Source organism: Empidonax traillii, unplaced genomic scaffold (genome assembly GCF_003031625.1).
Source record: "Empidonax traillii isolate 1590-97213 ecotype Southwest subspecies unplaced genomic scaffold, ASM303162v1 scaffold1311:size157242, whole genome shotgun sequence".
In the NCBI taxonomy this organism is placed as follows: Eukaryota; Metazoa; Chordata; class Aves; order Passeriformes; family Tyrannidae; genus Empidonax; species Empidonax traillii.
In genome coordinates this window covers 120070-134886 of record NW_020956504.1, presented here as the reverse complement: position 1 = coordinate 134886, position 14817 = coordinate 120070, and the positions used below count along the sequence as shown (strand labels likewise).

The 14817-nt window shown below is 36.2% G+C and overlaps 1 protein-coding gene across 1 annotated transcript in view; it reads left to right on the top strand.

The window, feature by feature from the left end:
* TPO (thyroid peroxidase) overlaps positions 1–14817 on the top strand; it is a 36936-nt gene that overhangs the window by 7967 nt on the left and 14152 nt on the right. Inside the window, exons 4-7 of the mRNA XM_027906523.1 lie at positions 427–559; positions 4685–4814; positions 7515–7721; positions 14043–14558. Coding sequence (XP_027762324.1) covers positions 427–559; positions 4685–4814; positions 7515–7721; positions 14043–14558 — 986 coding nt within the window. The remainder of the gene's footprint in view (positions 1–426; positions 560–4684; positions 4815–7514; positions 7722–14042; positions 14559–14817) is intronic.

The window sequence follows — 14817 nt, the reverse complement described above, 5'->3', positions numbered from 1 at the left end:
GATAATCAGTTACAACGTCTTTAAAGTTCTTCATTTTCCAGTCCCACATTTTTCTTCCTTGGTATATACTTTTGGTTTTGAATGGCATTTTTTACACCTTTGTTGTAAGCACAGGGACCAGCCAAGCAAAGGATTACAACACAGGGAAACAAGGAAGCAGAGAGCAGGTCAAAGGAAGACACAAAAGGGCAGGTCAATCTCAGCCCTCAGCTATTGCTGGACTACTTTCTTGTTCTCTGTGCATCAGATAATAAAACCAGCTCTTCCCCTAAGTACCTGAGGCAGCCTCTTGCAGCACTTCTCACTAAGTGCTCTTTCCTAGGAAGAAGAGAGAGAATGCTGTAGTTGCAGCTGACAGTAATGCCTTTTCTACTCTAGCAGCGACATCACATGCAGCAAATTGCTTGTCTGGGTTCTTCCTTTCAGATCTTTTATCAGCTGATCTGCTCACTAGGATTGCTAATATTTCTGGATGTCTCCCTTATATGTTGCCACCAAAATGTCCAAACAATTGCTTAGCTAATAAATATCGACTCATCACTGGTGCCTGCAATAACAGGTATGTATTATAAGAATTGTGCCCTGAAAAATCCTCCTTTCTTCTTCTTTAAATTCATCCTGTTTAATTTTTCCTAGCAAATTGGTGGAGGGGAAGTGACCTAAATCAGTTAACTTTGGCATCAGTGTGTCTCTACATGAAGTGCCTCTTAAAGTTTCCAGTGAAAAAACTCATCATTTAAACTTCGGTGCACTAATTTTTGTAGACAGGCTCTCCCTCTAAAGACCTCTAAGATTATGTGAGGAACTTTACATTTAGGGAAGACTGATTCAGTAGACGACTCTTCCTATATAGATGGAGCAAACTTAATTCTAACCCAGCATTTATTTTTGATTGAATTGGATAAAATTATATTAAGCAGGAAAATATAATTACTTTGTTAGGAGCAATAGGAAAATCAAGTAGATTCTCATTTTTATATTTTCCCACAACCCTAACAGTTAGCAAGCATGCATCTAAATATTCTGTGTGATATGTTTAATTTTATATATCTGTTTACGTAAATATATGTTTAGTGGCTATCTGAATGACTATTTTTTTAGTCTACTTATTGTCTAATCTGAGTGGCAATTGTTTCCTGAAAAACCCAATATAATAGATGTAACTGTCTCTTCAGAATCCTCCAATGCAATGTGGGTGTAAAACTAAGAATGGGATCCCTTTTAAACAATATTTATAGTCTGCAGTCTTTTGATACATAGACATGAGGTCACAAGCTGAAAGGCAGGCTGTAATGTTAAAAGTGAAGGACTACAGAGATGAAAGTGGAAGGCCATAAGCATTGTACAGGTTGATCTGCAATGTGTTGAATGCAGAACAGTAAAATTCTGAAGTTTATTATTCAATCAGTCTGTTTTTATAAGATAACTCTGTTTTGCTACATCACAATTCATTTGCAAGGATCATGCCTGCTAGACTCTTTGCTGAAAGGACACAACCTGATATGCATCAATTTCATAAATCTAACTGTGTGGATACCCATAATTTCCCCCAGGCACTTGCAGAGTTGCTTGGAATCTGAACGAGCACCTAGTCTAATATTTGCACTGACAGCTCCATCAGGGCTTGAATACATTGGCCAAGATTCATGCAGTTGAACATAGGCATGGCTGAAGCTCTTAGTTTGCAGATATGGCTGTGTAGTCTTTCTCCCTAGAGGTGGAGAGAAGCACACCGCTGTAGGGAAGGTCAAAGATCTTTTTCTCTTCAGTGACTGATAGTACTAGGATATGTATAGGCATTTCAATATGGTTCCTAGAGCTGGGTAAGGTAAATAATCCACTGAGTCTCGTTAGTCTGCAGTCACCGTGTTCTACTTTATATATTTTTATGCTTGCACCACATCAGAGTTTAAACCCACCACTTATATTTGGTGGTATTTTAGACTCTGCTCTAAATTTTTGTGAAAGATGTAAGGCAGAGAAACAAAACAAAACAAACAAAAACCCCAAATAAACAAAACAAAATAAAAACAAAACAAACAAACAAAAAACCCCTTTGAAACCAGTGAGTCAGATCTCACTTTGTGAGCCCCTTGAAATACCTGAATATCTACCAAAATTCATCAGCTTAAAAAGCCTCTTGCACTATAATGTAAATAACATAATCTGTGATGTAAATCAGCTTTAAAGACTTCACAGATACTTAATGAAATACCAGCCTGTGCTTTTCCTTGCTTTACATATGCCACTTTCTGGCAGAAAATATATCAGGACATGTTGCATCTGTACTTTTGGTCACCCAGTAGGAACATGATGCTGTGCTGTAGTTCAGTAAATACTGCATTTCATAGCTGAAATTTGAAAACAAAACTCACTCTGAAATTGTTGCTTACAAGAAAAATCTACTTAAATCTATTTACAAATGAACAAGGAAATACTCTACAGATGTTTTACTAAATCAATTCACATATTTGGCACAAATCAGATCAATTACAAAAAATTTATTCCACAGCACTGAGATTACTTTGTTTTAGTGTGCACTTCCTAGAACAAAGGCATAGCAGAATAGCATAAACGTGGCCTTCTATGGAAAATATCAACATGACATCTAATATTCAACAGCAGTGTCATTACCCACATTTACTAGTAACAGATATCAAGAGATTCTGCTTTTCTTTCTATCCTAAGATTTATGTGTGAATAACGAGCAAAATAAAATTATATTTTTTTTTCATTTTATAATGAAGCATAAGGAACAGGAAAAAAATCCAAAGAGTTATTTTCCCATCCATTTTTTATAGCAACTAACTAGCATTGATTTGTGTATTTCTTTAGTGTCTGTTGCAATGAGAGAGATTCAAGGGTGAAGAAATTACAAGTACTGAAGGAATGGAATCTTATAGGGTAATCAGCTTCAACTAATCTTAGCTTTCAGAGGTAGTTATTCATCTAATGCAAGGCTACATCTTGGGCTGTTCCCAGTAATGAGAAGTAGAATGGAATGACAGGATGGTACCTAGGAATTGTCTGTCCCTCTGGTTTGATGGACAGGTTCTTAGGTGACTAGCTTACTTTTTGTACACCTAGTATTTGGGTATCTAGAAGGAATTTTATCTGCAGCATTTTTATTTCATCGGTGTCATTAACTCTTCCATCAGGTAAGGAAGAACCTGATGCTCAGTCTAAAGGTCTAGTACCATAAGAGTAAGGAGTACGAGTATGGCTCACCTAATGGAAAGAACAAGCAGCCTTGACTGAATCCATTGATTATAAGAAGGAATTGAGATATTTCCTTTAGGATAGCAACTTCACTTCAATATGCCAAGTGTTCAATTTAGTGGCAAGCTTATTTTCCAGAAGCGTTCCATATTTGCCAGAAATTAATTCCGTAGTACCTCGGTGCATTGTAAAACATTATAAAATCTAATTATTAAGTTGCCATATGGTATTCATTCTTTTTACCTGAAAGTAGGCAGGACATTAAAATAACATTCAAAAGATATAAATCTGGGCAGTGAACTGCAGCTTAAAACTCCAAGTTCCTTGTAAGGCAGTCCAAAAAAATCCAAATTGTACAACCTCAGTACTTCACGAGTAAATGGAAACTCTCACTTCTCATAAACAGGATATATAGTAATCAAATTTGACTACTCTATAACTCTGCATGTTAGCAAAATCTCATTATTTCAGCTGCCTTTTTAACTCAAGCAGGATTCCAAGACATTAACATGTTTAATGCAATAATGAAAGGCACGTGAGAAGGGTTCTACTAAAGCAGCATTCCAGTGATCTGCTAAAATACAAAAGCAATCAAGAGAAAAATCACTGGTTAAGCAGCTACATTAACGTTTCATTATTTTTAATTGAGTGAAATAGCACCACACTATGTGCTGTATTTTATGCAATTTCAATAAAAGCAAATCAACTGTAACTAATTTGAATTAAAGCATACTTCAACCTTCAAGTGTGAATTATTGTGGATAATTAAGTGTATTACTGTACCATATAGCTTGGCAAATTGAGCTTCTTCAGTGTGCTGGTGATCATTGAAGTATTAATACAATAATTGTTTCCTCTTTAGCATCCTCATAGACATATAAATGTACATTTTAGCACTATGTATTTCTACTAACTGTCTGGGAATGCTTCTGGTTCTTTGTGGCTTAACTGACAATTTTGGTCAACAGAGTGCATTGCAAAAAACTTGCTTCTTCTTTTAAATGTTGATACATATTTTAAAATTATGATAAATTTTGAACAGGACAAGTTAAAAAAATCCCAAACAGACAAAACCAAATCTTAAAATATTATATTAAAAAAATACATTTTAAATATTCATAATAGAGGGAAAATTACTTGGGTCACTAACAATATATTTTTTCTTTATTTTCCTTTTGAGTCAAACTGATGTTGGCACACATGAAGACCAGTATTCGATGTCTTTTCAAAGATTGCTACAAGAACATCTTATTGCAATCTCATATTGTTATGTGACTGATGTTTATTTTAGATTATTTTAGATTATTTTGTACTCAGGTTTTATATTAATTATATAAATATTATATAAATATTTAAATATATAGTATATTCAGAATACATTTATAAGTTCAAGGGGTTTTTTTGTTTTGCTGTGCTGCTATTTTTTTATGCGTTTTTTTGTTTTGTTTTGTTTTCCTTTTCATAGGGAACATCCTAGATGGGGAGCATCCAACACAGCTTTGGCTAGGTGGCTTCCACCATCCTATGAAGATGGGCTCAGCCAACCTCGAGGATGGGATCTCAGCATCCAATACAATGGATTCCAGCTACCCTTGGTTAGAAAATGCACCATGAGATTACTTGAAACACTTACACTGGGTTATAACCATACCTGCCATCACAGATCTCCATTTACAACAGTAAATGAAGTACCTGTGTCAAATACTTCAAAAGTATCTGTGGAACTCAGCTAAGGAGCCACTGGCTTTGCTAAAGCATAAGTTCAGCCAGTCACATAGTGAGAGGTCCCCTGCCCCTGGCTAGGATAAGCCTATGGGACAGTGCAGTGGGGCCTTGAGGGGCAGCTCTGCACTCCAAAAAGTACTGTGGTGGAAAGAGGTAGGGCATGAGCCAGCCACATGAGCTTGGCCTGGCCTGGCCTGGCCTGGCCTGGTGTACGCTAGAAGCTGGACAGCCAGCAGACCCAGGGTGAGGATTGCTCAGGTAGAGAAAAGGTGGTGCAAGGTGGACCTAATCATGACCCTCCCAGGATGAAAAGGCTGTTATAGAGAAGAGGATGCAAAGGATGAGTGCTGCCATGGCAAGAGACAATGGTCCCAGGTTGCTTCAGAGAAAATTTTGTCATGATACAAGAAAATAAATTTGTTATGAGATCAACTAAATGTTGGAATAGGCTTTCATATATATAGGAATTCAAGTTGGTAATATGAATTCCAGCCTAGACAACCGCTGGAATATCCTTCATAGGAAACCCCCAAGATCTGACTTGATGAGTCTTTCAGTAACCTAATTCTTGCTTTCAATATAAAGTTGCACATTGTGATCTCCAGAGTTTCCTTCCAGCCTAGAGTTTCCAGTGATTTGTTTCAATAATGGTGCCTTTATTCAGTGAAGGAGGAGGGAGAAAATAAGTTTGGGTGTTAACAAAATAAACATAAAGCACACAGATGTGGTAGCATGCATACTGGTGTGTGCATGTATGTTGTTTCTCATAGACTAGCAAGACTTAACAAGTATTACTGTCAAATTATAACTTCATTTTTTAGCTAGCCCAAGTTACTGAGATTAGAAAGTATTGCAATATTTGTGGATTTTAGCAGCTCATATACCTAAAAAATAGCAGACCTGCTACAGAGGGAAATTTGAACAAAAATATTTGCACAGAGGAATAGGTGAAAAATTCCCCAGCGCAGTGTGCAATGATTTGGGCTGGATTTACGAGTTCTGGTTTGTCATCATTTCTTTGAAACCTGACTTTTGATGGACTCAAAGTCTTGTTATTTTAACCGCTGTATGTTTAATAAGGATAAGCAAGAGAATCTAGTGTTAATGTCATCTGCAACTCATGTTATTAATTAAATAACATTGTCTCTAAGCTGCACAATTTAGCACTCAAAGATGAAAACCTGACATTTACACAGGTAAATTTCCAGTAGATAGTACAAACTGCCTTTTTCTAGATTCATTAGTGTCCATGGATATAAAGTAAAATACCCTAAAAAAAGATTATATAACTGTACCAAATCTGATAATGTCTGACCATCAGCACATGGTCAAAATCAAAACTCTGATTTGTTTTGGAGTAAGATAGGATAAAACTAATGTTATAAATACTTTTTCTCATTTACATAATTCTTTTTTTTTTTTACTTTTATATACTTTTATTATATCCTTTAAAAAGCAACATGAAAATAATGTGAAGGTGATAGATAAATGTGAGTATTACCATAAAGCAATACTAGAACACAGTGTAGCTGTGTAAGTTAACAGCGATACAAAAATCTTACTAATCGCAAGAAGAAGTTGCTTGGGCTTTGTGGCCACCAAAGCTATTAAAATACTGACCTAAGCACTTGAATTCCTGCTGAACTCTCTGTATCTTCCTGTTGACTATTTCAGTATAAATTCTGAAGTTCTTAACAAGTCCCATGTTGCCTACTGTATTTAACAATTCTATTTAACTAAACCTGCCTTATACATTCATTATGTAGCCCTTATGTTTATTACAGACTCTGTGACACTCTTTTATATGCTGCCCCTTCAGTTGCTTGACTTCTAAGGTAGCTGCTCTACGCCAGGGAATATTTCACAGCACGAGGGAGGAATCTGTGAATAATGACACCCTTATCTTCACAAACTGAGTACTGATTTTGCTCTGATGGTTTTGCTTGGTTATTAGTTTAGGCTGGAAATGTAGCATAGATATCTCCATGTGTTCCTCCTCAGAGCATCTGTATCTCTGTGCAGTTGCACTGAAGTGCTTCAGAAATATGATTTGGCTTCTCCCTGCCTGGGTAAAGGAAGCAGAGCTTTCAGCTATCATGTGTTTGCAACCTAACTTGTCTCCTGGGCTGCATAAGCTTTTCCATTTATGTACAGAGGAGCCAAGAGCCTCTGTGTGTTGACAGTGATTTGAGGTTGCCCAGAAAATCCATTCATTAAAGGGTGAGAAAACAGAATAAATAGAAAGAAAACTTTTAGACAGTCTTAAAGAAACTTGTGGTTTTCAAAATTCTCTGGAAAGGAACAGATCAAAGATACACTGCTCACTGGCAAACAGAGAAAAACTTAGCTTAAACATCTTTGAATCTGCTTGTTGCACCTGGATCTCGGCTCCTCAACAGAAACAAGATTCTGTCAGAGGTTGGGTTTTTGATGTTGTTGTTGGGGTTTTTGTTTTGTTTTGTTTTTAGGCAAATTCTTAAAAGTATATAAAGTTGGGGGTGGGGGAAGACAGCTTTAATCAGTTTCCCCTACATTACTTGGCAGTTAAGCTAAAATAGTTCTCTTCTCAGGTTCGTGAAGTGACAAAAAAGATTATTCATGCATCTAATGAGGCTGTTACTGAAGACAACCTGTATTCTGATATTATTATGGTATGGGGACAGTACATAGACCATGATATTGCATTCACTCCCCAGAGCACAAGTAGAACCACTTTCCTAAATGGGATGGAGTGCCAGATGACATGTGAAAAACAAAATCCATGTTTTCCAATAAAGGTAAGATTCTAAATTAACTTCTTGAAGAGAAATTCCAGGCTCCAAACAGGTGAGTAAAGTGAAACAGAATAGTGAAACACAGGTACTGAAATAATTATAAATAAAATTGATAGATCATCAAGAAATATTAGAACAGACAGCAACAGAAAAATTGAAACCTAGTGCATCTATTAAATTAGACAGGTAGTTGTTTTTTTTTTTTTTTCAGAGATAATAAACTTTAGTTAATGCACTTAATACAAGCATCAAATTTTTACCTCAGATTTATGTTGCAGAGAAACCTTACTAGTTCCTCCCAGTATTATTGTTCTCACGCTTCAAGGTTTTGTGTTCCATTGGGGAAAATAGCAAAGTAGTTGTTTAAATTTTCAGCCAGATAAAGTGAAAGGATCTTAACTTTACTCATTGAAAGCAAAGATACCTCATCCAGCTAAAGTAGACTTTTGAAGAGAGCTATCTCTTCAATGTATGTATAAAGCGATCTTCAGGGAGCTGCTGAAACTTTCATACATCCAGTCTTTGCTTTGAGCAGGTGTAAAATATGAATTCAAAGCTTGTTAAAGGGCTAGAAGAAACATACATTGATATAAATATAGGATCCTGTATTCTTGATCAATTAATTTAAAAGCATAGTCATTCTTTCACTCAAAAAATTGAGTAACAAAGTAAAAACATGTTTTTGTTTCTCAAAAAGCAGAGAAAGTCCAACTCCTGCTACAGGAGAGCTCTATGCCCATTACAGCCTTTGAACTGATGCCCCCATCTCTATGTAGGGCAACCTAAATAACTTTCCTCAGTGTTGATTACTGAACAGATTCTCTATGTGCTGAAGCCAACATAGGGAATAAGTTTCATCAGAATGGAAAACCCTTTTCACCTCAAAAAACTGTACCTGTTAAACATGTCACAGTCTCATTTTTCTTTAATTGCCTCATTCCTCTTTCACTAAACATAAAAGAAAATATTTGGCTACCTTTAATGGGAACCAAATTGGGTTCTGTGTTAAAAGGTGGCTCATCTTCCATTTAGTGAGAGAATTTAAAACACAGGGAAGGTTAAGTTAAATTAATGACTGCTTGCAATTTTACCACAAGCAGGTAAATCTAGTCTCTCTTACCCTGGAGATATGGATTGTTGAGTTTGCAAGCATATCTTGAGAGCATTCAGAAAAAACACAGGCTTCTTAGAGAATCACATTCTCTCAGACATTGAGTGACTGAGGCACTGAGTAACCTGAATTAGCCACAACAGCCCTAATTACTAAGAGTATACCATAGTTCTGACAAAAATATCTAGTTTACTATTTTTCAAGTTTCCATCTGGGGCAAGAAATAATTTTTCCTGTTTGTGTTGTTAAGTATTAGCCTTGGAACCATTGTCATTCCCAACGTCTTACCTGGAGAGATTAGGGCAGGCATCAAGCCCCCGTCCAGCAGTGTTTTGCACGATGTGATGAAGGATCCATCTGAACCATATGGTACAATATATTGACTCCAATTTTTAAAAAGTCTGTTTGCTGTAGCTATAAAATTGCAAAGACTTATGTTTTGTGTTTATGACATATTCTTTGAAATAGCATGATTAGTATTGATTTTTAAATTCAAAACTCCCATATTTTTTTATTACTGAAAGGAATTTTTTAGACTGAGAAGGGACTCACACTGTTTTCCAGAACTTCAATCAAATGCAGATCACAGAGACCATAGAAGTCTAATCACTGAACCCTGACTAATTCAATCCTAGAAATCCCATCTACTTATAGAAAGAGTCAACGTAAGTGATCTTTCAAAAGGGACTCCAAGGCTGACATTATTCTTGTGGTAGAAGCATTGCAGTGCAGAGAGAAAGAAGTTGCACGGATTCTCATGGCATAGAATTGCAAGTGCATTCTTCAGTGCTCTAAATAAGGCACAGATTTTCGGATTTTTTTTCCTGGAGCTGTTTCAAGGATGGTCTTACAGACAAGTTATGTGAACAGGTGCAAACCTAGCACTGAGTGTAGCCTAGACACTGCTCCTGCTCAGGAGTGTAGCCTAGCAGAGGGATGGGTCAAGATGTGTCCATGGCTACCCTTGATGTAGCCATGAGTGGCCATGGTGGGGGATATACAAAGAAATTCAGTCACAACCCTATAAGTGTTTGATAAATTTCACAACTTTAAGATTTGTTACATGATTACATTCCCATGAATTTTTCAGCTCCGTTTTGTAATTAATCTGTTATTCACTGCTTTGATGGACAGATAGAAAGATGGTTGTTCTTTTGCTTTTGTTATATGTCTAGTATTTTGTGACTGTTTTTCTCAAAGCCAAAGAATAGATTCTGTATTTAAAAAAAAATAAAATGTTGCAGTTAATAGTGTGACCAGAGGAACTGATTTTGAACACTGAAACAAAATGCTATTACCCTCTAGAACTAATCTTCTTCCTGAAATTTTAATTAAATTAATCTCCACCTATTTAATATTTGGAAAACTGCCACAGTTACCTTTATACACTCTTTTTGCATATGAAGAAACTGTGGCTGGTTTCCAAAGACAGTGAAATCAATAGCATATTATACAACAATGTAAACATAGAGGCTGCAGTTTGCTCTCTTGCTGTGTTCCTACAACAGCAACACCCAAGGGAGGATCCTCACAAAAGGACAATGCTGCCTACAGCTGCACATGCTCTCTGGGGATTGCAGTAGGGAGAGGAGGCTCCTGACTGCACAGTTAGGGAATCTGTCTGGAAAATATTCTGAGTCAGTGCGATTCAATGAAGGACTGAAAGCTGCAGTAGTGCATTAATATTAATAACAAGTGTAGGTAAATGATTCATAGGTTAACAGAAACAATTGTGATTTTCTATTCCAGAGGTTTTTATAGCAAAGGCTATAGAATTTCTCCCTGTAGTTTCTGGTGGAGCCTGGACATTCTTTTCTTATATCTCCTCAGTATCCCATAACATGAAAAAACAAAAACGAAACAAAAAACCAAACCAAACAAAAAAAAAAAAAAAAAAAAAAAAAAAAAAAAAAAAAAAAAAAAAAAAAAAAAAAAAAAAAAAAAAAAAAAAAAAAAAGGAAAGAAAAAAAACCACTAGCTTTAAGTTATAATTCTTTTACATCAGCCTGACACATGGAAGAGGGTTGTGAAGTTAACCTGACATTCCTCAGCTGATTATTTCAGGTTAGAGCTGAGACATAATGAGGCATTAGGAAGAATTTCATAGGAGAGCTACTGACTTCAGTAGTGAATTCAGTATTAATTACATTGTTGCCAATAAGTTAGACATGGCAGGTACACATAGTATGATACAATCCAGAAAAGCTTTCAGTTACTTCAGATACAACAAGGTGGAAAAGAAACCATCACGGAAAAGTGAGGTGATTTGCAAAAGGTGACATGTAACATGACAGTTTACTGTCTCAGCTACAAATAAATCAGTCAGTGTGCACTCAGCAACCAGCAAAGTGAGCCCTCGCTGTTTTCTTCTGTGTTTCAGAAGTGGCAACTTGCTGTCAGGGTCGTGGACTCTCCTCTAAGTTTCATGTCCACAAATAGACATTCATGGTTTCCTCTTTTTGAAACTTTCATAGACCATAAGGTTCGTTTTCTTTTACGTCTACAGCAAAAATCCTTTTACAAGGTCATTTCCCACTGAATAAATTAACAATAAGAAAGATTTTTGTCTAACTGTAATAACAGTTTACACATTGCAATACACTTAAACAATTAGTGCCTTTCATTTTCCTACAAATTAAAGAATTTCACCATCACCATCTTTGACCATGCATATATAATGAGCATTTAAATCAACATAGTAAAACTATTGTGGCCAACCAGGGTGGTGTTGAGAGTTTTTTCCATCTAGAACTATGCAAGGCAAAAAAATGATCATATGAACATTATTCACTAGCTTTTTTGGGGGGGAAAGGTGATTTTGTACCCATTTCAGCAGAAAAAGGTCCGTTTTTTCACTCAGATTATTTTTAATATGTTTTGAATAATAACCTAAGGAACCTCTCATTTACACATTCAGCTTCTGACTGCACACTACTTATCCCGTGAAAAGGGAAAGGATGGCATTATGCAGCTCTGTAAGTCCCTTAATGTTCATTACTGCTGTTTTTCTCCACTGGGGACCAGAACAGTTTGAATTGAAATTGCAGAGGCAGTTAACTAGAGATTATTCAGTATGAATTTCATTCACTGTTGATAGGTTTTGGTGTGAGCCTTGCTGTTTAACAATGTAAAGGCATCTCCTACATTCTTTTCGTGGTTATACCTGAATTCTTACAGGTTTTCCTGATAACTAGAAGCAGTAGACACACAAAAACATACAATACTGTGGCTGTCAAGTTCAGGTATTTCTAGTGTGAGATGCGCTGCTTGCTTATATTAACAGCTGAAGGGAAAAAGAAACCACACTAATAGCAAAAGACTTAATAGCAGATACAAATATTAAATAGAAAACAAGGCAGAGAAATTATTAATTTCAGAAATCAGTGAAAGAAGGAAAAAGAAAATTATTTCCTTCAAACACAACATTCTTTGATTTGCCAAAATCTAGGCAATGAAGAAATAATGGTAGAATTTCTTTACTAAACAAAGTTGTAAAACAAAGTAAGCACTTTCTCAATGTAAATGCTTTGTTGGTATCAATCCCTACTGACATCATGAGTTCTCAGCAGTATGAAAATTTTGTCTGGTATAATAAATGAGGTAACAATGTTATTATACAAAACTAATTAATGTCATTCCAAAATTACATTGTTACTGTTAACCTCAATTTAATGACTGTTCTATCTTCACAGACTGATTTCTTTATTATTAGAAGAATGAAGAAGAAATTACATCACTTTATATAACATATACAGTTTTCACTGTCTCTTGCCAGAGAGTTCTGAAAAATGAAAAGCAAGCAGATAAAATACAAATAAGATGGGTTAGCTCATATGTCTGTACAAAACATTTATTTTCTCTTGCTCAAATTTTTGAACATTATTATTTTCTGGGATATTTGAGCAGCTTTACTTAGTGTTATTTGTACCTACTTCATGTTGATTGATTGGTAAGAAAACAGTAGATTCATATTCCCTAACACTCATACTCTGTGATTATTATAAATTTTTTAATTGATCTTAATCACTTTTAAACTCTTGGAATGGACAGGCTGTTACAGATCATTGTCAGTGCGAAGTGCAGTACTGTCAGAATTTGGAAATAATGTTAGTTCCAGAAAAAGAGAGTTTGTAAAGCCAAATCTGCATTAGACAACACAGACAGATTTTAGTAATTTTGCAATATGGCAGCTTTTCTTTTAGTGTTGAACTCTGTCTTTTGAGACAGGCCTGGATTTTCCTCTTGGGTATCCTAAAACATGAATGAAACCTTTCTTCTTCTTCCTTTCTATCCTTCTCCAGCATTGCTGCTACCCTCCCCACAGCAGTTAATTTATTCATATGCCATATTCAGTGCTCCATTGTGACAAAACAAGCTGTCTGGTTTAGGCTGTATTATCCTAATATTTTTATCTATGCCTCAAGTCTCATTCTGTAATTCCTTCATGTTTCTCTCAGACCCTGTGCCTATATTTGGAATAGCTGACCAAATGACAGGCTGGTTCAGGCTATATCTGTGCTGACTATCACACAAAAGCTGGATCATCATTTGACCTTGGTGTCTCACCTGTGTGGGGATCAAACCAAAAAAGGACCAGGCAGTCTTTCATTTACCAAAGTCTACATGCAGCTTTTGCTTTTTATAAAGATAGTCAGAATTTAATGCTTATAAGACAGCTGTCACTGTCAAATAATATGGGAAAAGAATTTTGGTGGGACTGGCAGAAAGCAGGGTGAATGTTCACATCTGCCTTTTTGTCGTTAGGAAACAGGATTACAATTCAGTATTGAACCAAAGCTTTTATAGTGTGCTGCTGCAGACATTGAATCTCGTCTTTATGTTCTCATGCATACATGTAAACCTGTTTCACTTGCTGTTCAGTAGAACAGAATTCGACCAGATGTTCATGTCTTCAGTCTGATACATTTTATGATGAATTTTGATTGTGAAACCAGACTGATTTAGGTGTAGATATATTACATCATTAGCTTATGACAGAGTAAAAGTTTTGGGTTTTATCTCTGTCTTTACTTAAAAAAGGTTCATCTCTTTGCTTAAATCTGAAGGAAAACAATCTCAATGGATTTAGAATATGTAGATGAGATCTGAACAATGGAAAACAGAGAGGGAGGATGCAAATACTTAGACAAGCCGTAAGTCGGCATCCACAGCTGTTCTCCTCACCTCAGAAAATGCCCTTATTTTTTATGCAGGTCACCACCAATGATACATTATCCACAGGGATGGATTGCCTGCCCTTCTACCGCTCATCTCCTGCATGCGGCACTGGTGATCATGATATTCTCTTTGGAAATGTATCAGTGATAAATCCAAGACAACAGATCAATGGCTTAACTTCTTTCCTTGATGCTTCTACAGTCTATGGCAGTACCCCTGCTGTTGAAAACAAACTGAGGAATTTAACAAGCAAAGAAGGCCTTCTTAGAGTAAACCTTAAATATTATGATAACCATCGGGAATACCTGCCTTTTACAGATAAGATCCCATCACCTTGTGCACAGGACTCAAATGCAAGTGAAGGGGAGAGGATTGAATGCTTTCTGGCTGGGGACAGTCGATCCAGTGAAGTCACGTCTCTTACTGCTATGCACACACTGTGGCTGAGGGAACACAATCGCCTGGCCCGAGCCCTCAAACGTATCAACAGCCACTGGAGTGCAGAGGAGGTCTACCAAGAAGCACGAAAAATTGTTGGTGCTCTGCATCAGGTTAGTTACTTGCTTATCTACACATTACAGCGGATATCTTAGAACAGAACAGATCATAAAACTTCAAATATGTTTCTGTGAGTGGCTTTTGAAAACTTGTTACTTTTTCCTTCACATCTATTTCTGGGCTTCAAATTTGACACGTTTAAAGTTTGTTTTGTTTTCCACTCTCCTGAATGCAACATCCTGGTGCTTAGTTTGTCCAGACACCTCAATGCTCTGATTTTCATGGCATTTTCTACTCAATTCCATATTTGTG